General features: G+C 42.2%; 1 protein-coding gene across 1 annotated transcript in view; it reads left to right on the top strand.

Moving 5' to 3' along the window:
* The window catches only part of ACSS2 (acyl-CoA synthetase short chain family member 2), a 63,938-nt gene that overhangs the window by 30,683 nt on the left and 11,979 nt on the right, over nt 1-21,276 (top strand). The window contains exons 3-8 of the mRNA XM_007934583.2: nt 17,339-17,430; nt 17,630-17,733; nt 17,986-18,058; nt 18,340-18,415; nt 18,593-18,707; nt 19,515-19,553. Of these exons, the coding sequence (XP_007932774.1) occupies nt 17,339-17,430; nt 17,630-17,733; nt 17,986-18,058; nt 18,340-18,415; nt 18,593-18,707; nt 19,515-19,553 (499 nt within the window). The remainder of the gene's footprint in view (nt 1-17,338; nt 17,431-17,629; nt 17,734-17,985; nt 18,059-18,339; nt 18,416-18,592; nt 18,708-19,514; nt 19,554-21,276) is intronic.

Raw genomic sequence — 21,276 nt, forward strand, 5'->3', positions numbered from 1 at the left:
ATACAGACCCAGAACACATCCCTGAGGAAGAAGCAGCATTGGAACTCTCTGATAAGGAATTCAAAAGAATTATCTTTAGGTATCTTCAAAAGATTGAGACAGACCAAAGAAAACACAGAAAAAAAAACAAGTTTAGAACAGTCTGTTCTATCTTGCAGTTGTCTTGACTTCTCTACCATTTGGAAGTTCTGTAACTACACAGTTTTTTCCCTCTTTTTGGTTTGTAGTTGTTCTCATTTGCCAATTGATGTCTCTGGTTCCTTGTTTCAATCTTGTAGGCTTATTTATTTTGGATACTTCCATAACTGGGTTGGTTTCTGAGTTATGTCATCATGTGTATTAATGGTCAGTGGTTGTTTGTTGTTGTTGGTTCTCTGTACAAAGGGCTCCTTTTAACATCTCTTGTAAGGTTGGTCTGGTTTTAACAAATTCCCTTAATTTCTGTTTATCTAGAAATGTCCCAATTTCACCATCATATTTGAGGAACAATTTTGTTTGGAGTACAGTTCTTGGTTGGAAATTTTTTTCTTTCAGGGTTTTATATATACCATCTGATTGTCTTCTCACCTGCCTGGTTTCTGCCAAGCAATCAGAGCTTAGTCTTATTGGTTGCCCCTTGTAGGTAACTTTTCATTTTTCCCATGCTGCTTTCAAGATTCTTTTTTTGTCTTTGGTTTTGGTGAGTTTGATAATGATATGTCTTGGTGATTTTCTTTTGGGGTCTATCCTATTAGGGGTTTGTTGGACTTCTTGAATGGATATATTCTCATCTTTCATCATACCAGAGAAATTCTCTTCCAACAAATCTGTGACAGTTTTCACTGTGGTTTTATTTGTCTCTTCCTGTTCTGGAATTCTGATTACATGTAGGTTATTCCTTTTGATGGTATCCCACATGAACCTTGGGCTTTCTTCATTTTGTTTTGATCTTTTTTCTGATTGATCCCTTTCCAAAGAAGGGTTCAGGTATTTGCCTTCAATCTCACTAATTCTGTCTTCCATTGATTCAATTCTACTCCTTTGCCCGTTCAATGTGTTATCTATCTCTGAGAAGTTAGTATTAATCTTTTGGATTTCCATCTGTAGATTTTGTATCATTTCTAATTTTTCATTTATTTTGTCATTTTGTTCTTGTGTGGTCTTTCAAAATTGTTGTAGGGTTTTCTCTGTGTTTTCCTCAATTTTTTCAGTGTTTTCCTTGATCTGTCTCTCAATCTATTGAAGGTACCTAAATATAATTCTTTTGAATTCCTTGTCAGGGAGTTCCAATGCTGCTTCTTCCTCAGGAATGTGCTCTGTGTCTGTATTCTGGTCCCTCGTTTCTCCTGCTTTATCTTGCTTCTTTGTGTGGACTGTGATGCTCTGTTGCTCTAAGACATTGTGACATTTTTGTGTTTATATTTAATTGGTGATTGTATGTTGGAGTAACTTGCCCACAATTTTAATTTTCTTTGTTTTGATGTTATCTAAGTAAGCAGAGTACTGTGCTCCTCTATTTGCTAGTTTGCAGCACTTATACACTCATCACCTGTCTCCTTTCCTGTTGTCGGCCTCCGTATGTCCCTGCTGTCCTTGGCAAACAAAGTCTATTTTTAGGTCCCTGGAATCTGAATGAGAATGCTGTGACTTTAAATATCCAAAATGGCCATCACTTGTAAACAATCAGAATGATTGCGCCCTCCAAACATCCAAAAGTCCACAGTTCAAGTGGTCTCCCTCTTTGCTGTTTCCCTTCTGAGTCATGGGCCACAGTGCAGTAGTTCCTGCAGCCCTTGGAGACCAGGGCTGATCTTTAGGTCAATTCTCAGGTCCCAAAACCACTTGAAAATATTCAGGGTGTTGGTGCTGTCAGAGTAGCTGACAGTCTGCAGCTCTGTCCATCTCTGTACTCACTGTTTCCATTCAGGTTTTTCTACTAGTTGGTGCCTAATCCACTTCTGTATACTTCCTTTCAAAGCTCAGAGCTCCATCTAGTTCTTCTGGTCTCATAGTCATATAGGCTGTGGATCGCATGGTGTACCAGTTGCTAGGACTAATTGTTTTCATGAATCTTAGATTTTCTTCATTCTTCTTTGCTCTGGATGAGGAGAGACCCATCATTGCATCTAGATGGCTGCTTGCAAGCTTTTAAGATCCCAGTTGCTACTCGCCAAAGTAGGAGGTGGAACAATGTTTTGTGTAATATGTTATACCAATTGAACTTGATGTCCTCTGTGACTATGGTCCTGAGCCCACAGGCTCAACTCCTCGCTCCCTCTGGGTAGCTGGCTGTGACTAAGAAGTGATTAAGTCAGAATTTTTTTTTTTTCTTATAAGGAACTTTATTCTTCAGGAGTTCACTAATCAAGATATGTAGCAGATATGTATTTTTTTAAATAATTTATTTTATTTTTGTTTTTGCTGTTGAAAATACGCACAGCAGAACATACACCAATTCAAAAATTTCTACATGTACAATTCAGTGATGGTGATTACAACTTTCAAGTATAGAACCATTCTCACCCTCCTTTTCTAAGTTGTTCCTTCCCCACTAAACATAAACTCGTTGCCTCTAAGGTTCCTATCTAGTCTTTCGAGTTGCTGTTGTTAATTTGATCCCATGTAGATTGATTTTAAAAGGGCACAATGGTCAGCACAGACCTTCTTTACTAGTTAAGCTAAACTACTGTTTGGTTTTAAGAAGCTAAGTCAGAGAATCTTAAATGTGACATCCAAATTTGGTGAAAATCTGTCCAGCTGTTTTCAAATGATACGGAACTAACTGATGAAAACCAAATTTTATTTTTGTGGATAGCTGTGCTCCATAGATAATCTACTAGCTTCTGGATAGCAGTTTTTTAAATTGAATTTTTTAGATATTTATAGAAATGTGCCAGGCACTGTACTAGGTGCTTAAAATATAGCAATAAGCAAGAGAAATCTGGTTCTTGTCCAGATTTAAATGTGTGGAGCTCACAATCTGGTAGGAAAAGGATTTTGTGAGCTGTGAGCTGGAATTTTGTTTAGGAAGGAAATGTTGAAGACAATGTGTTTTCCTTATTTCTGAGGGCAGTGAGGGTCTTGTCTGTAGCAAATGGAAGTACAAGTGTTCCTGTGACACGTGAGTACTACAAGGCCTGGAAGGTGGACGTAGGAGGGCATCCTTGCCCAAGGTTTTGGGTCTTTTAGGACGTTATCAGGATATTGAAGATATCATGGTGGGCATGATCATGGTCACAGGCTAAGCCTCCGAGTGGATGAGAGCCTCCTCCTCAGCTTCTCTAAGTGCTCCTGGAGATTCTTAGGGCTGCCCCATGTTCGTTTGGGCACATTCCAAATTGATATAGTGGAACAGACACTAACCTGGAGGTCAGAAACTGGGGACCTAATTAAGGATTTGCCCTTAATCCCCTGTGTGGCCTTAGCAGCCACTTCCTTTGAATTTCTTTCTTTCTTTTTTTTAAAATGACATTTTACTGTGTTTTTAGTGAAAGTTTGCACAGGAAAGTAAGTTCTCATTCAACAATTTCTATGCACATTGTTTAGTGACATTGGTTTCATTCTTCACATTGTATCAACATTCTTATTATTTTTCTTCTGATTGTGCTGTTTCCTGTAATCTAGTTCCCCTGCCTCTTTACCTTTTCATCTTTGCTTTAATGTAACTATTGACGATTAGGTCTCATATATATGATTTTTTAAAGGAGCACAGAACTTACTGGTGATAATTCTTTATTTTATGAGCCAATCTGTTATTTAGCTAAAAGGTGACCTTGAGGATAGTTTTGGTTTAAGGTTTAAAGTGTACCTCAGGCAGTAGTCTCGGGGATTCCTGTAGTCTCAACTCCAGCTACCCAGATGGAATGAGTAGTTGGATCTGTAAGTCTGGACTTTTTCATAATTTGAGTTCTGTTCCATTTTATTCTCCCATTCTGTCAGGACTCAACTATTGTGGTCCTGATCCCAATGATCAGTATGTAGTGGGAGTCAGGCATCTTCTATTTCTTCTGGTCTCAGAGTAGATGAGGCCATGGATCATATAGACAGTCCTGTAAACTAGTTTCTTCTCTGAGGCCTGGATTTCCTTCTTTCTCTTTTGCTCCAGAGAAGTAGGGATCAGTAGATCTTTCTTAGAAGCCCTGGATTTCTTGTATCTTTAAAATGAGGATAATAATACCTGCTCTACCCACTGCTAAGGTAGCTGTGAGGATCAAGTGAGGGGATGTCCTCTAAAGCGCTTTTATACTGTGCTCATGTCAATAATTAGTTGGATTCTTATTTGGTCTACACAACAGTCTTGTGAGCCATGCATAGCAGGTTTCATTACTTTTCTTTGGTCTCTACCCCAGTTGGTTCTCCTAGACCTATGTAAGTAAAACCTCTTCTAAACTGACGTGGAGGACCCATTGCCCTACCTCTGGAAAGGCAGAAACTGAGAATCAGGATACGTTAGAGATTATCTAGTCTAACACCAAGTTTGCTATCCTCTCTTCTTCCTCCCTCTCCCAATGTACATTTTACAGAGCAGGAAACTGAGGTTCAGAGAGAAGGGAAAATTTGTACAGATTCATGTACTGAATTTATAGTAAATAATAAATCTAGATCTGGTGACTTCAGAGCCAGAGCCAGAGGTTCCCAAATTTTTGCATGCATAAATAATCACCTGAGGATCTTATTGAAAGTATTCATTTCTGGACCCTGTCAACCTACTGAACCAGAGTCTCCAGAGCATGAGGCCCACAATTTCTATTTGTGTAGCCTCCTCAGGTGATTCTGACGCAGAGGGGAGGTGCAGGGCATCATTAGAGAACAATTATTTAGATGAGTGGTCTTGGGCCTTTTAAATTGTTTATCTAAAAGAATTTTGAAAAATAACAGATTTTTCACACATTTTAAAGTTCACATCTAAAATTTTTATTATAAGTTTAAATAATTGCAAATAATCTAATTTCCAATGCATTTTAAGTTGTATATATATATATATATTACACACACACCTGTATATATTGTATATAACTTTGTCAAATCCTTGGAACTGCATATTCAACTCATGTAATTTATGGAAAATGTCCAACATATAACCTAATTTGCAAAACCAGTTCTCACTGTCAACACAATCAGCCATATCAAGTTTACTTCCTATTAAAAAAAACCTGACTTTCTTTTTCAATTAAAATAAATATGCTAATATATTTCCCCATGGTAATGATTTTACTGCTGAATTGTGATTTTTAAGAGAGGTAAGACAGGTAGGTAGTCTTGTCACCATGAGTTTGTCACCTGTTTGAATTATCACTCCTTTCAGTACTGATTTCTTACAGAAACTGTCTTTGATTTGCTTTCTTGAGGCTGTCTCTTAGGAGTTAGATATCCTCAAACTGTCCCTGTGTTTGGCACTCTGCAACTTTTTATGCCCTAGTATTGTACCATAATAAGATTTGGGCCAAGAGAGATAAAACATTCTTTTATAAAACGTTGTTGTTATGTGCCATCGAGTCAGCCCTGACTCAACAGGATACAGGTAACTGAAAGGAGAACTGAATCAGATCTACGTTAGGAAGGATTACATATGGAAGTTGAGGATCTAGACATATATTTTCTTAAAACTTTTCCTGCTTAGGTGCCCACAGGAATCAAATACCCTAGCTTGAAGACAAATTAGTTAAACAATACCATATTCTTAGATAACACAGAACCATTGTTGTAAATATAACAATGTGGCCATTATGCTTGAAAGACCAGGTGTCACATGTAAAATGTTGCCCCTGGCTGTTCTCCTCACCTTCTTTTCCTGCTCCGGGTATGTTCCTACTTTAGGCAGCATTCCAAATGCTGTGATAGTAAAGGATAGGAGAGGGCTGCCCTCATTTATTTGCTTTGGGTGTTCTTAGGCTTTGATAAGGCCAGCATGGTACACAGGGTGGTAGGAACAAGTGTGTGTGACTTTCCTCCTCTCAGTAGGCATGGAGGCAGTGGGAAAGGGGTTACCTTCAATATCAGTCTAGGTTCTGCCTTCTCAACAGAGGAGAGGCATAGAATTCGACTGGCACCAAAGTCATCTTGGCCAAGGGGAACAGGCACAAGTTGCCTGGGTCAAAGCCTGAAAATAGCTGGCAGGAAGACAAGGTACAAGATAGCTTGGATTGTGGGGCAGGAGTCCTAAACCTTGAACCTCATCTCTAGGGGCTTCTTCTAGTCTTTCCCAGGGCTCAGAATCCAGGACTGAGCCCACTATGGGTGCTCAAGAAACTCTTCTTGACATGACTCCAAATCCCATTTCCCAAGTTCCATGCTCCTTTCCTCTCTGTGTTTACTATCTCCCCCTGCCTGTCCAGCATCTATCTTCCATGTCTGTATCCTCTAGTATTCGATATTATTCCATGTTTTCCCATCGAGTTTCCCCTTTCTGATCAGCTTGGATCCAGCTGGTCTTAAGAACAGAGATAAGTTTGTTCATTCATTTATTCTTTTATATGTTCATTTCATAAGTATGCATTAAGTACCTACCATGTGCCAAACGTTATGCTTTCTGGAGAAAATAGATTAAAAGATATCCTACCTACTTTAAGGAAAGGAGACTAATATATACATAAGATTACAGTGCTAGAAAAAATAAGTGCTAAATGTTGTCTTTAGGCAAAAAAAGGAAAGAGGGCAGTATAATCCAATCAATCAGTCAGTCAATTTGTGCTAAAAGGGTTTTTCTGGAAACATTTGTAAAGTTGTCTCTTTTCTCCAAGTTAATCTGTATGTTTATTGTAATTCCAATCAAAATCCCAATGAATTTTTTTATTAAGAAATAAGTCACATGTTGTTGTTGTTATGTGCCGTCGAGTCAGACCCGTCTGGTAGCGACCCCTCCTTGTCCGAGGAGGTATCACTACGGAAGTAGATTGCCCAACCTTCCTTCTGAGGAGTGTCACATCCCATGTAATGAATCCATTTAAAGTATACAGTTCAGTGGTTTTTAATATTTCACAGAGGTATAAAACCATCACCACAATCAATTTTAGAAGATTTTTATCACCCCAGAAAGATACCCCATACTCTTTAGCAGTCACTCCCTGTTCCTCCCTAACTCTCCCCTCCCCCACTCCTCATTTCTTTACTCCTACCCTATGCAGCTCTGGCTCGGAAGGCAGGTTGGGCAATCCTACTTCCGTAGTGATACTGCCTCGGAAACCCAAGGAGGGGTCGCTATGAGTCAGGGCTGACTCGACGGCACATAACAACAACAACAACAATGCAGCTCTGGTAGCATAGTGGCTAAGACACTTGCTTGCTAACCAGACGGCTGGCGGTTCAAACCCACCAGCCACTCCTCGGAAGGAAGGTTGGGCAATCCTACTTCCGTAGTGATACTGCCTCGGAAACCCAAGGAGGGGTCGCTATGAGTCGGGGCCGACTCCACGGCACATAACAACAACAACAACAACAACCCTATGCAGCCTTCCTTTTCTGCTTGTTCAAGGAGCTGAAGTCTTCAATCCAGTGACTATCCTTCTCATATAAAGAAGGAAGCCCTAGTATCCATATCCGTCTTTGAAATTTTTAACCATGAACCTGGAGTACCTATTGTGCCAGCTGTGCTTGGAGAAGGGAGCAAGGAATAAGACAAATCTCTACTCTCTAAGAGCCTAGGTTGGGAAAGAGAAGGCCCAAATAACTATAACCCAAGTTAGAACAGATAGATCAAAAGGAAAGTGAGATAAAGGGCCTTGACAGGAAGGGAGAACTTTCAGCTTTAGAGGTAGGTGGAGAAACTAGGTAGAGAAAGAGGCAAATGAGGAAAGACTTCATAGAAGTTGTTAATTTGAAGCACCTGGTGGTGGGGGGCAGGGAGTGCTCTCTTATATGGGGCAGTCAAGGATGGCCTCACCGAGAAGCTGACATTTGGGCAATGACCCAAAGATCAGGGAATACAGCCATGTAGATATATGGGGGAATAATGCCCCAAGTAGATGGCAAAGACGGAGGTTAAATGTGCTTGATGTTTTTGAAAAACACTAAGGAGACCATGTGTCTGAAGCAGAGTGAATGAGATGAAGAGAGAATAGTAGATGAGGACTATGAATTAGAGAGGGACCAGATCATGTAAGTACTAATAGGCCATTGTATTGATTTGACTCAAAATGATATGGGAAGCCATTCAAGCTTTTTGACAGAGGACATGTGATCTGACTTACCTGATAGTTGTTTTGAACTGAGATAGTAGAGATAGGCATGAAGAGAAGTAGTCTGATTCCAAACATAATTTTCATCAGTAAAGAATTACAGGGAATTTGGAGAATGTAAGTGATGAGGTAATTGGAAAAGGCTCCCTGGAGAAGGTTTCCTGGAGGAGGAAGATGAGAACGAGGAGGAAGTGACTGTATCCCTTGAGTTGTCTCACTATAGCCAGATGGCCTCCAGTGAAAGGGAAGTAGTTTGGTCAATAGCATGAGTTCCCAACTGGTAGCCTGTTAGCTAAATCTCTCATTAATAATTTTGTTTGAACCACAGTATTTTAAAAAGTTTTAAACTAGTCATTGAGACTTAAAAATTTAGAACTGTTGACAAAAACAGAATCCAGGTATCACTTGAAAAACTGAAAAAATTGGCAACACTGAGCCCTTATTCCCAGAGGTCAGAAATTGAGAAGAGGTAAGTTTTAAGTACCAGGCGCTTCGTTTTGCTAGAGCATTTGTTTACTAGTTTTCCAGTGCTTGTCCCTCCCTATTGTTTTCCCAACACTGAGGCTGTCATCAGCAGTGTGCTGCTGATTTTTTCTAGAATAGTTAAGAAGAAGGTGGATTACTTTTTTGCCTTTCTCAAAAGAAAAATTTCTTTTGATGTGGTCCACATCACTTACTTACATCATCTGCTTAGGCTTTGTAGATTTTTGAACTTGGAACAAACTCCCAGTGTAGAGGAAGGAGGCTTGGACCCTGAGTCCCAGTCCCTGCTCTTCCAGCAACACGCCTTGTGACCCCAAGCACAGCAGTGGCCTTTGTGGATCTCAGAATTAGGATACGAAATTGGATATGTTGTTTTTTTCTTTAAATTTTATTTATTTTGTTGTTGTTGACAATATACACAGCAAAACAAACACCAATTCAGATGTTTCTACATGTACTATTTGGTGACATTGACTACATTCTTCAAGTTGTGCAACCATTCTCACTCTCCTTTTCTGAATTATGCCTCCCTTGTTAACATAAACTCACTGGCCCCCAAGGTTCCTATCTAATCTTTGGAGTTGCTGTGGTCAACTTGATCCCATATATAGTTAGTTCTTAAAAAAGCATAGTGCTCAAGGCAGACCTTTTATTAGTTAAGCTAAAACTGTTCAGTTTTAAGAAGACTTCAGGGGATATTTTTAGTTGAAAGTTTAAAGATGATCTCAGGGCAGTAGTTTCAGAGGTTCATCCACCCTCCACAGCTCCAGAAAGTCTAGAGTCCATGAGAATTTTAAATCTTTTCCTGCATTTTTACCCCTTTAGATCAGGATTCTTCTATAGAATCTTTGATCAAAATGATCAGTAATGGTAGCCAGGCACCATCCAGTTCTTCTGGTCTCATGGCAAAGGAGGCAGTTGTTCACGGAGGCAGTCAGCCACACATTCCATTTCTTCCTCCTGTCCTGACTCTCCTCCTTCTACTGCTCCAGGCAAATAAAGCCCAATGGTTGTGTCTTGGATAGCCAGATGCATTCTTTTAAGACCTCAGGAACTATGCAACAAATTAGGGGGTAGAACAGAAGCATTAAACATGTTATCAGGCCAGTTAACAGGGATGTGCCATGAAACCATGACCCTAAACCTTTAAACCAAAGGAACCAAATTCTGTTTGTGTTTCAGTTACCTCAAGTACTGCTCTAACAGAAAATGCCACAGGTGAATGGCTTTAACAAACAGGGATTTATTCTCTTACTGTTTAGGTGGCTAGAAGTCCGAGTTGAAAGTGCCAGCTCTAGGCCCTGAGTGAAAGCCCCTCAACCTTGGGCTTCAGTTCTGGCTCTTGCTCCCAGCCCACTGAAGCTAGAGGCTTTTCTTAACTCAGGCGGCTACTGGCTGCTGAGACTGGCAAACCCAAGGTCGACAAGTGAAAAGGCATAGTCCCAAGATTATCAAACAATACAGCGGGCCACCAGTTCAAGTCCAGAAAAAGTCCCAAAATTGGCAGGGCAGGGCAGGATGCTGAATGAAGACTTGGCTACATGCAAGGTCCAAGCGTGTCAAAAAGCTGCCTTTCTCAAAACTTCTCATATTACTGGAAGCAGACCACATCCCTAAACCAGCTACTCAGCTGCTCCAGTAGATTCCACCATGGAGTTAATTACCAGTCTCATCATGGCGAATAATTACATCCAGCTGTCCAGGCACTCAAAACCAGGCCCAGCCAAGTCGACACATAACCTTAACTTCCACAGTGTGAAAGTCTCTTTTTGAGCTTCTGCTTTCACGTCTTTAGAATATATACCTAGGAGTGGAAATAGCTGGATCATATGGTGGTCTCGTTTTAGTTTTCTGAGGCCCTGCCACACTGTTTTCCATAGTGGCTGTACCATTTTGCATTTCTACCAGCAATGGATAAGGATTCCAGTTTTCCCACATCTTTGCCAGCACTTGTTATTTTTTTTTTTTAAATCATAGTCATCCTAGTGTGGATGTAATGGTATCTCTTTGTGGTTTTGCTTTTCGTCTTTCTGATGGCTAATGGTGCTGAGCATCTTTTCATGTGTTTGGTGGGCAACTGAATGTCTTCTTTGGTGAAATGTCTATTCAATTCCTTTGCCCATTTTATGATTGGCTTATTTATCTTTTTGTTGTCAAAGTTATATATATTTTGGTTATTACATTCTCTTTCAATATGTGATTTCTGAAGATTATTCTCCAAGCCAGTAGCTTGTCTTTTCACTTTTTTTGGTAAAGTCTTTTAATGAAGAAAAATTTTTAATTTTTATTAGGTCTCACTTATTTATTTAGTCCTTTGCTGTTTGTGCTTTTGTTATTATATTAGATAATCCATTGTTGAAAACTAGGCCTGACAGCATTGTTCGTGCATTTTCTTCTAAGAATTGTATGGTTTTAGTTTGCACATTTAGGTCCTTAATCCATTTTGAATTTGTTTTTTGTGTATGGTGTGAGGTAAGGAATGTGTTTCATTTTACTGCATGTGGAAGTCCAATTAAATGTGATGCTCTTTTAAGAGCTCTAACATCCTAGAGGGCTTGGGATCTTGCATTTGGCCAGCAATTCCCTTCCCCCCACCTACCCCAACCCCTCAGTGGCCCCAGCTGGCTGTGCATGTCAGAGAAAGAAGACACTGACTGGAAGGAATAAGGTGCCTGTATCAATAATGTATAACTTGAGCCCATAGCCAGGAAGAAGGTACACTGTGGTGTGTGTGTGTGTATGTGTGCGTGTGCAGTTGTAAGTGGGCTTAAGTAAGCTATATTTGTATCAGCTTGTGCTTGTCTGTTCCTGTGTACTTTCCTTTCTATGGACAGACTTTATTCTAGGTGCTAGGAATGTAGCAGTGAACAAGACAGACAAGATCTCTGCTGTTGTGCAGCTTATATACTAGTGAAAAAGACTATGTAAGTCAACAAATAAATACAAAGAGTGGGAAATTCCAGGAAGGAAACAAAACAAAATGATTTGAGAGAGTTTGTGGAAGGACAAGCTGTGCATGTAAGTGGGCCCATAAACGTGGTGCATGGACTTGCAGACGGCCCATGTCTGAGTCCTGGGTGCATATATTTGTACTCTTTGTATGAACAGGCAGCTTTTTGCCTAGAATGTATGTATACTAATATATGTGATTTTATACATGCTAGCAAACATAGGTGTGGAGATATGTGCATGAATGTGTGGTATATGTGGGCATTCAACTCTAATTGGAGACATTCTGAAGTTCCCGTGCCTCTTGTCACTTAAGGAGATGGCTTTTCTGACCCTGGCATTCAGGGCTATTAGCCAGCCTCTTCTTTCCCTATTTCTTCCCACTTTAGTTAGGTCCCTGTGCTTGGCCTTGCTCAGCCCTAGGAGGCTAGACAAGGAGAGGATGGTAACTGACTCATTGAGCCAGGACCTGGAAAGAGGCTGAAAATCTTCTGTGTAACCTCCAACAGTAAAAAAAAGACCTGTCTTCCCTGCAATCTCTGTCCTTCACAGTATGAGGGAAAAGAGTCCAGACTTGAACTCAGAAGACCTGAGGATGTATTCTTGGCTCTGCCACTTATTATTGTGTGCCTTTGGCCAAGCTATTGCATCTCTCTGGGTCATGCAAATGGTTAACATCCTCGGCTGCTAATCAAAAAGGCTGCGTGTTTGAGGCTACCCAGAGGCAACCCAAAGAAAGGCCTGGTGACTACTTGCAAAAAATTAATCATTGAAAACTGTCTGGTGCACAAAAACTACCTCCAGATGAATCAAAGACTTAAATGTGAAACCTAAAACTGTAAAGTTCATCAAAGAAAAAATAAGGGCAAACCTCCCCCAAAAAACAAACTCACTGCCGTCGAGTAGGGTCCGACTCAGAGACCCCTCCTTGGGCTTCTGAGGCAGTATCAGTATGGAAGTAGATGGGGCAAACTTAAGGGCCCTAATTTATGGCATAAATAGACTCTCAAGCATAACCCAAGATGCACAAACAGCTGAAGTTAAGCTAGATGATTGGGACCTACTGCTGGCGCAGTGCCTAAGGCATTTGCTAACCAGTAGCAATTCAAACCCACCAGCCTCTCTGTAGAAGGAAGATGGGGCAATCTACGTCCATAAAGATTTACTGCCTCAGAAACCCAGTGGGGGTCGCTATGAGTCGGAATCAACTCAATGCAGTGAGTTTGGTTTGATTTGGCTTGGATGTGCATCAAAAGACTTCTCCAAAAGAGTAAAAAGAGAACCTACAGAATGGGAAAAAATATTCAGCAATGACACACCAAACAAAAGACTTATCTCTAAAATTTATAAAAAACTCCAGCACCTCATCATCAAAAAGGTAAACAATCCAATTAAAAAATGGGCAGAAGATAGGAACAAGCACTTCATCAGAGAAGATATTCAGGCAGCCAACAAACACATGAAGAAATGTTCGCAATTGTTAGCCATTAGAGAGATGCAAATCTAAACAACTATGAGATGCTATCTGGCCCCAGCGTTAATAGCAAAGTTCAACAACATAGAAAATAACAAATACTGGTGAGGATATGGAGAGATTGGGACTCTCATACTCTGCTAGTGGGATTGTAAAATAATACAACCACTGTGGAAATTGGTATGGTGACTCCTTGAAAAGTTGGAACTAGAAATACCATTTGACCCAGCAATCCCATTACTAGGTATATATCCTAAAGAAGTGAGAGGCAGGACACGAACAGATATGTGCACACCCATGTTCACTGCAGCACTATTCACAATAGCAAAGAGATGGAAACAACCTACGTGCCCATCAACGGAGGAATGGATAAACAAACTGTGGTACACACACCCAGTGGAATACTATGCACCACTAAAGAATAATGTCAAAAAAACCAAACCAAACTCACTGCCATCGAGTCGATCCTGACTCATAGCAACCCCTCCTTGGGTTTCCAAGGCGGTATCACTACAGAAGTAGATTGATTGCCCAACCTTCCTTCTGAGGAGTGGCTGGTGGGTTTGAACCACCAGCCTTCTGGTTAGCAGTCAAGTGCCTTAGGCACTATGCTACCAGAGCTCCCAAACAGCATTAAACTTTAATTTAAAAATGTCTGTCTTCAATGGTATCCCAAGGATTTTATGAAATATGCTAACAGTGTAGCCTTCTTCCTAAGTGATTATGTTGGTCACTCCACACACCTTTGGCCCTCTGTCCTACTAGGAGTGGCCCTATCTGTGCATTGACTATCTCTGGAAAGTTACTCAAAATACTAGTAACAGTGGTTATGTCTAGAGGGGATGGGAGGAGTACTTGCCATTACATATCTTTTTATGCAGTACTATTTGAATGTATTACCTATTCAGAAAATCATGAAATTAAAAAAAGAAAGAAAGAAAAACATTGAGGGGAACACTCTTGTAGCTAAAAATTTCTTAAGACAATGTCTTTTTTTAAAAAAATATTTCTCCCCAGTCACTCATTATTATATCATTCTGCTTTATTTCCTTCATAATGTTTATAATAATCTCAGATTATCATGGTTACATTTGTTACTTTTTCATTACCTGTACTATTATGGGAATAAACCCCATGACATCTGGGACCTTGCTTATATTGTTCATCAATGCCTTATCTCTATACATGTATTATAACACATAATAGATATTGAATAAACAAATGAAAAAAGATGAAGGAAATCAGGTTGAAGACTAGAGAGGAGTGGGAGTTAAGGCTGAGTACCAACCCATTGCTGTTGAGTTGATTCTGACTCATAGAGACTCTATAGGACAGAGTAGAACTAACTCATAGGGTTTCCAAGGTGTAACCCTTATGGAAGGAGAGTGCTACATCTTTCTCCCGCAAAGTGACTGGTGACTTTCGGTTAGCAGCCAAGCACCTATGTCACCAGGGCTCCTCGAAGGCTGAGTTGAGAAAAAAAACAAACCAAACTCAGTGCCATCGAGTTGATTCTGACTCACAGCGACTCCCATTGGGTTTCTGAGACTAATGGATTTCCAAGGGGGAGCTCTGGTAGCATAGTGGCTAAGACACTTGCCTGCTAACCAGATGGCTGGCGGTTCAAACCCACCAGCCACTCCTCGGAAGGAAGGTTGGGCAATCCTACTTCCGTAGTGATACTGCCTCGGAAACCCAAGGAGGGGTCGCTATGAGTCGGGGCCGACTCGACGGCACATAACAACAACTAACAACAAATCTTTATGGAAGTAGATTGTCCCATCTTTCTCCTGTGGCGCAGCTGGTGGGTTTGACCCACTGACCTGGTTAGCAACCAAATACTCTACCCACTGCACCAACAGAGCTCCTTCTAAGGCCGAGTAGGTAGGTAGAAATCAGCTGATAAAGGAGGTGATTCTCCTTTTTAAATGTGCATCAGGATCACCTAATCATTCCTTACACCAACCTCTATAAAGAGGGCTTAATAAAGAAGCAAACTCTTGGGCCTTATGAATCTGGTTCAGTAGATCTAAGCTGGGCCCCTGGAATCTACATTTTAACAATTTCCCTAGGTGAGTTGGGTAAAAGTGATCTGAAGACCCCACTTTAAATAACACTAATGCAGTTTTTTTTTTTTAAATTGTGATTTCAGTGAGTTTACACAGCAAATTCATTTTCCATACAGCAGTTTATACACATTTTGTTTCATGACATTGACTACAATTCCCCACAATGCAACAGCTCTCTTCCCACTTCCTCCCTATAGTTACCTCTTCCTTGTCCTTCTTTCCTATGCATTTCTGTCCCTGAGCTATCTCCCTGTGTAAATACTGCCCTTCTGTTCTCCCCTGATTGATTGCTCCAATGAGTGTATCTACCTCATGTAAATGTTCACCCTATATGTCTGTCTGTTGTTTGGCTGGAAGCAATGAGAGTGAGTTCAATTCCAGACCTAAAGCGGGCATAGTCTCAGGGTTCTCACCCGGCTCTGTCAGACCAGTAAACCTTGAGTTTTGTTCCACATTATTCTCCCACTCTATCCAGGATCTCCTGTACCGATCCTTTTCTGAATGGTTGACAGTGGAGCTGGGTACCATCTAGTTCTTCTGGTCTCATGGTCATATAGGCTGAGGTTTACATGGTCTACTATGCCCCTTGGACTAATTGTTTCCATACATCTTTGGTTTTCTTCATTCTCTTTTGATCTAGATGAGGAGAGACCTATTATTACACATAGATGACCTCTTGCAAGTTTTTAAAATCACAGGTGCTACTCACCAAAGCAGAATGTAGAACTTCTTTTTGTGTGTGTGTAGTGTTGTTGTTATGTGCTATTGAGTCAGCCCTGACTCATAGCGATCCCTCCTTGGTTTTCCAAGGTGGTATCACTACGGAAGTAGATTGCCCAACCTTCTTTCCGAGGAGTGGCTGGTGGGTTTGAACCACCAACCTTCTGGTTAGCAGTCAAGTGCTTTAGGCACTATGCTACCAGAGCTTCTACCTTTAGCCTGGACATTCCTGATCATTTTGCCTGTTACCCATCCATTTAGGAGCTCTGGTTGGGCTGAGAGCCAATCCACAGAAGTAAGTCCATTTCTAGGCCCAAGGGTAACCCAGGGCCATAGTCTCTGGAGTTCCACCAGTCTCTATCTGATCAGTAATTCTGGTCATTTTTGTGTTTTTGAATTTTGTTCCACTTTTCTCTCCCACTCAACCCAGGGTCTCCAATTTTGATCCCTTTCCAAGCGGTTGGCATTGGTAGCTGAGCACCATATAGTTCTTAGGGCTTTGGGTCGTGAAGGCTGAGGTCTTTGTGGTTCATCTTGTTTTTGGACTTGTTGTTTCCAGATGACTTTGATTTTCTTCACTCTTCTTTACTCCAGAGGAGAGGAGACCAATAGTTGCATCTTAGATGGCCGTTCAAAAGTTTTTAAGTCCCCATTCACTACTCACCAAAGTAGGATGTAGAACAAGATTTTTACGTAGTATGTTGTGCCAACTGAGCATGATGTCCCCTGAGACTATGGTCCCAAGCCTGCAGGCCCAGTCATTCTCTCTCTCAAGATGTTTGGTTGTTTCTGAAAAGCTACTCCAACAGTGTCTTTTGTTGCTTCTGTAATGTATGTGGCTAATTTTGTAGCACAAGTGCATATATAAGATTATCTTCAGCCAAATCTATCCTTGGTCTAGGGTATATTCTTGTCCACCTACCCCCAGATGATCTTTTCACCTGTCTATGCATTAGTCCATAGCCTGGTGTTTGGTGCCAGTGGTAATGCAGTATTGTGCATATAATAGTTTTTGCTTCTGTTGTCTATATCTTTTGTGCAAGTTTCTGTGACTTTCCTTTCACCAATGTCACCATGCTGGTCACAGACTCTTTCCATACCACCCCTCCCCTCACCCAAATCAACATGTGACCCCTAACTAGTCTGAAATTTTCCCTTCCCCCTAATGCAATCTTGATACTTCACTCAAGAAGAATCACATCTGTCATACTTTTCCATTGGATGGAAGAGAAGGGACCATCCTCCCATTTTATCATAAAAACTGAGGCTCAGAGGCAGACAGTGTGTTTTCCAATCAGACACAGCATGTGTATAAAGAATCTTGAAAGGCTAAACTATCTGACCAGTCAGCTCAAAGTGTGGTGACAGATGGCTCACTCTCATAGGACAGTCCTAGACTTTGGTGTTACTGGATGGATTTATGTCCATGTTTTCTCATTTGAGAAAGAGGTTATACTCTCTAACGAGTGGTTCTTTCTGGTGTGTCTCAGGGAGGGCAATGAGCCAGAGGAGACTACTCAGATCACATACCATGAGCTTCTGGTCCAAGTATGTCAGTTCAGCAATGTTCTCCGAAAACAGGGTGAGTGCGGGGGTATGGGAAGGGGACCATGGGGCTTGGTCTTGGGGTATCTGAGAACTCAGGGGAAGTGGGCAAGGAATGGAAGGAATCTGGTAACAGAGAACTAGAAAAGGTCAGCTGGCAGGGGCCATCTGCATGGGAAGGAATGAGTAGGAGCTGAAAAGGTCCATGGTCCGTGATGTGTGTCCTTTACCTGCAGGCATTCAGAAGGGTGACCGAGTGGCCATCTACATGCCCATGATCCCAGAGCTGGTGGTGGCCATGCTGGCATGTGCCCGCCTTGGGGCTGTGCACTCCATTGTGGTAGGAGTTTGGGCTGGTATAAAGGGGCAGGGGTGGGAGTTGGGAGTCTGGAGTAGGTTGGGCCTGGGTGACGGTGTCTTAAATACAAGACAAAGGGGATCAGAATGTTTGTACCATAGGTCCATAGCAGTTATCCCGCTTCTTCTAGGACCCTAGGTTAGAGACTCTGAAGGTTTCATGAGTGCCCTTTTTCTTTGTTCACTCAGTCCCTGGAGCCTCCTTTTCTCCTTCAGTCTTTCTTCCCTTCCCTAGTTTGCAGGCTTCTCTGCAGAATCTCTATGTGAACGGATCCTGGATTCCAGGTGCAGCCTCCTCATCACTGCAGGTGATTAATTCCCTCACACGTTTTCTAACAAACCCCCCCCCCCAAGTTTTGGTTTCCAATCAGCTCATTGGTATTTGGGTTTGCTCAGCACAGAGGGTAGAGACTGCCTGCCTTCCTTCTCCTTGCCCTTCCTTGGATGACCCTCTATCAGTTAAATCAGCTGAAAGAGCCGGAACCAAGAGGCCCACTCAGAGAGGGCCCCATGGGCATTGTGCCCACTAGGGGTAAGGGGCGAAAGGTGTGCTGCCTTCTAAGGCATGGAATGTCTGTACTCCCCAAAGATGCCTTCTACAGAGGGGAGAAGCTTGTGAACCTGAAGGAGCTGGCTGACGAGGCGCTAGAGAAGTGTCGGGAGAAGTAAGTGTGTTTGGCCAAATGGCTACTGCCCTGGGTCGACTGGACATTTTCCCAGTGCCAAGTTCTGGGGCTCAAACTCTCTTTACCTCCCAACCCCCCAAGATGGACATGGGTGGGTCCTGCCAAATTATCTTTTAAGCCAACCAGCCCAACACTTCAAGTTTTTCTTTCCTCCAGGGGTTTCCCAGTGAGATGCTGCATTGTGGTCAAGCACCTAGGGCGGGCTGAGCTGGGCATGAGTGACTCCCCCAGCCAGTCCCCACCAATTAAGAGGCCATGCCCAGATGTGCAGGTGAGTCTAGTACTTCTCCGACCTCCTCTGGGCTCACATAGCTTCCCTCTTCCTGCCCAGGAAGTTCTTGATACCCTCCTTTACTTCTTCGTCGTAATACTGAGGATCTGAGAGCAATCCTAGAAAGCCTCCTGCAGAAGAGCTGGCTGGGCGCTGGGAGACTTTGACTTTGAATGTGGGTAGGGAGCCCCTTGTACCTTACGGAAACTTAGGGTGGGAGACTGTGAGGGACCCCTGTGCTGCTTGGGATATCCTGGTGAGTACAAGGGATCCTCAGGGCTTAGCTTAAGGTTAGAAATATGGTGACTTACATGGCGTATGGAGTCACCTTGATTACAACGGGCAGGTGGCTTGGGGTGGACTACCTCTGTGGACTAGGGAATATTTACCATGGAAGGACCAGGGTCTGGGCCTCCATGTATGGCCCTTCTTAGCCTTGGATACAGTGTTTCTGATGGGACCAGTAGCAAAGCCTAATGGTGGCCTTCAGAGGCAAGGAGCATGAGGGATGAAAGTTCCGGGGTCTGGAAGGACAGAATCTTCCTGAGATTCTGTGACTGGAGGGGCCCTGAGTGGTCTTGGGGTTAGAGAGGCTGTATTCTATTATAGGGCAGTTGTAGAGCCCCATCAGTGTTAGGGGTTCTGAGCATATAGGGGCAGGATTAGGATCAGGAAAATGGAGGATGGGAGGACTAGTGAGATGGAGCCTGGGTACAGGCAACCAGGGATTTGGGGGATACTGATCTTTCCCTCCTGCCCCCCTATACTGGGGCCCTGCTCACCACCCTTTCCATGGGCTCTTAACAGGGTAAGCTGAAAAAGAAATCCAAGCGTATCCAGCCCCAGGTATCTACCTTTGCACCGCCTTGGGCACTGCTTCCCTGCGTGCTTGTCTGTGTGTCCATCTACTTTTTGCTGTTTGCCCCCATGGAATTGGCTGCTAGATTCAACCCCCTTCCTCCTGCCCCTGGGCTCCTTGCCCTCTAAGCCACTCTGAAGGGCTGTGAAATCAAATTAATGCCTCTTGTGCCTCTCTAAAGTGGTATAGAACATGGATCTTAGAGAAGTAGCAGTAGACATCCAGTTTCCCTCCTGCTGTTCAGGACATTTGTGGGAGAGGGGATCAGGGAAGCTGTCAGAAAGCATTCACTGTGCACTTAGCTGTGGCAGAGCCAGGAGACAGGAGGAGGAGCACATGGGGGAGGTATGGCCTCGGACCTTGGCAATGCACCATCTAGTTTATATACTGCTTTGGGATTTGTAAAATGCCCGTAAATCATCCAATATAATTAAGTGCCAAATTCAACAAAAATCACTTTATAAATGGTTCTAAAAAGAAACATACTTTAAATGAGGGATCAAAGAAGATTAGTATAGAGGAGAGCGTGGGCCTAAAATCTAACACCTGGACACCAATTTTTAGTTGTGTAACCTTAAATAAGTCACCTCTTTCCTACAGGCTTCAGTGTCCTTAGCAGTAATGGAGACATAATAATATACACGCTTAGAAGGAAATGGTTTCCTTTACTGAAACAAAACATAAAGCCCACTGTCCCTCTGAGTTTCACCATCCTCATAAGGTGTCTTACGCTAAATCCGCTATGATCTACCAGTTGGGTTAATGTAGATATAAGCCTCTTTTCTCTATTCTTATTAGGATGGTGGAGACAGATCTCATTCCTAAGGGACACTGCTTCCCCTTTAAAACTCAGACAGGAACCTAAACTTCTTCTCTCAAAAAAGGTATCAAACTTAGTTGTTTAGAATATAGATTCTGGAGCCAGACTACTTAAGTTCAAATCCTGACTCTGTCATCTGCCGCTGTGTGAGCTCGGGCAAGTTACTAAACCTTTCTTGCCTCTGTTTCCTCATCTGTAAAATGTACATTTTTATAAAATTAATAATTTTACCTATCTTACAGGACTTTATTGATATTTGTAAATTGATTGGCATTTAGTAACTCAGCATTTCTAAAAAAAGAGACCAGAAAAGGACTAACAAATTCTCAAATTCTTAATACCAGAGAGCCTTAGACCATAACCTCCTGGACCTTTTTGTTTTGTTTTGAGGTGAAAACAATCAGTTTCTAAAAACCAAAGAGCATAAAAATAGACTTACAAAGCCCAGGTTTGTTGGTCTGAGAATTGCAGTCAAAGCAATTCGGCAGAGTCCCAAGTACCCTTATCCTTAAACAATCTCCAAGGGAAGGCCTGGCACACTGTGAAGGTGCCATCCTCCACAGTATTACCTATGACCTACTTCATGTTGCTCTCCCACACCTGCCAGCTACGACTATATGGGGTCCAAGGACAGAGGTCAACTTCTTAATCTTTATTTTAGAAAATGCAAACCTTTTCCTGATTCAGAGCTCTGGGCCCTAAAAGGTGCACACCTAGTTCACAGCCAGTGTTTGCTCTACTGATTGAACTCATCCTGCTTCCTGGTGCTGGTTATCAGCTCCACACCTGGAGCACCTGCCCTCCTCCCTACACATACACACCCCCCCACAAGGGAAACAGTTTGATAACAGTCCCCTCATTCCACAGCTGCAGGATAACTGTGCTTTGCC

Source organism: Orycteropus afer, unplaced genomic scaffold, assembly GCF_000298275.1.
Source record: "Orycteropus afer afer isolate SDZICR_OR568_19922 unplaced genomic scaffold, OryAfe1.0 scaffold00020, whole genome shotgun sequence".
Classification (NCBI taxonomy): Eukaryota; Metazoa; Chordata; class Mammalia; order Tubulidentata; family Orycteropodidae; genus Orycteropus; species Orycteropus afer.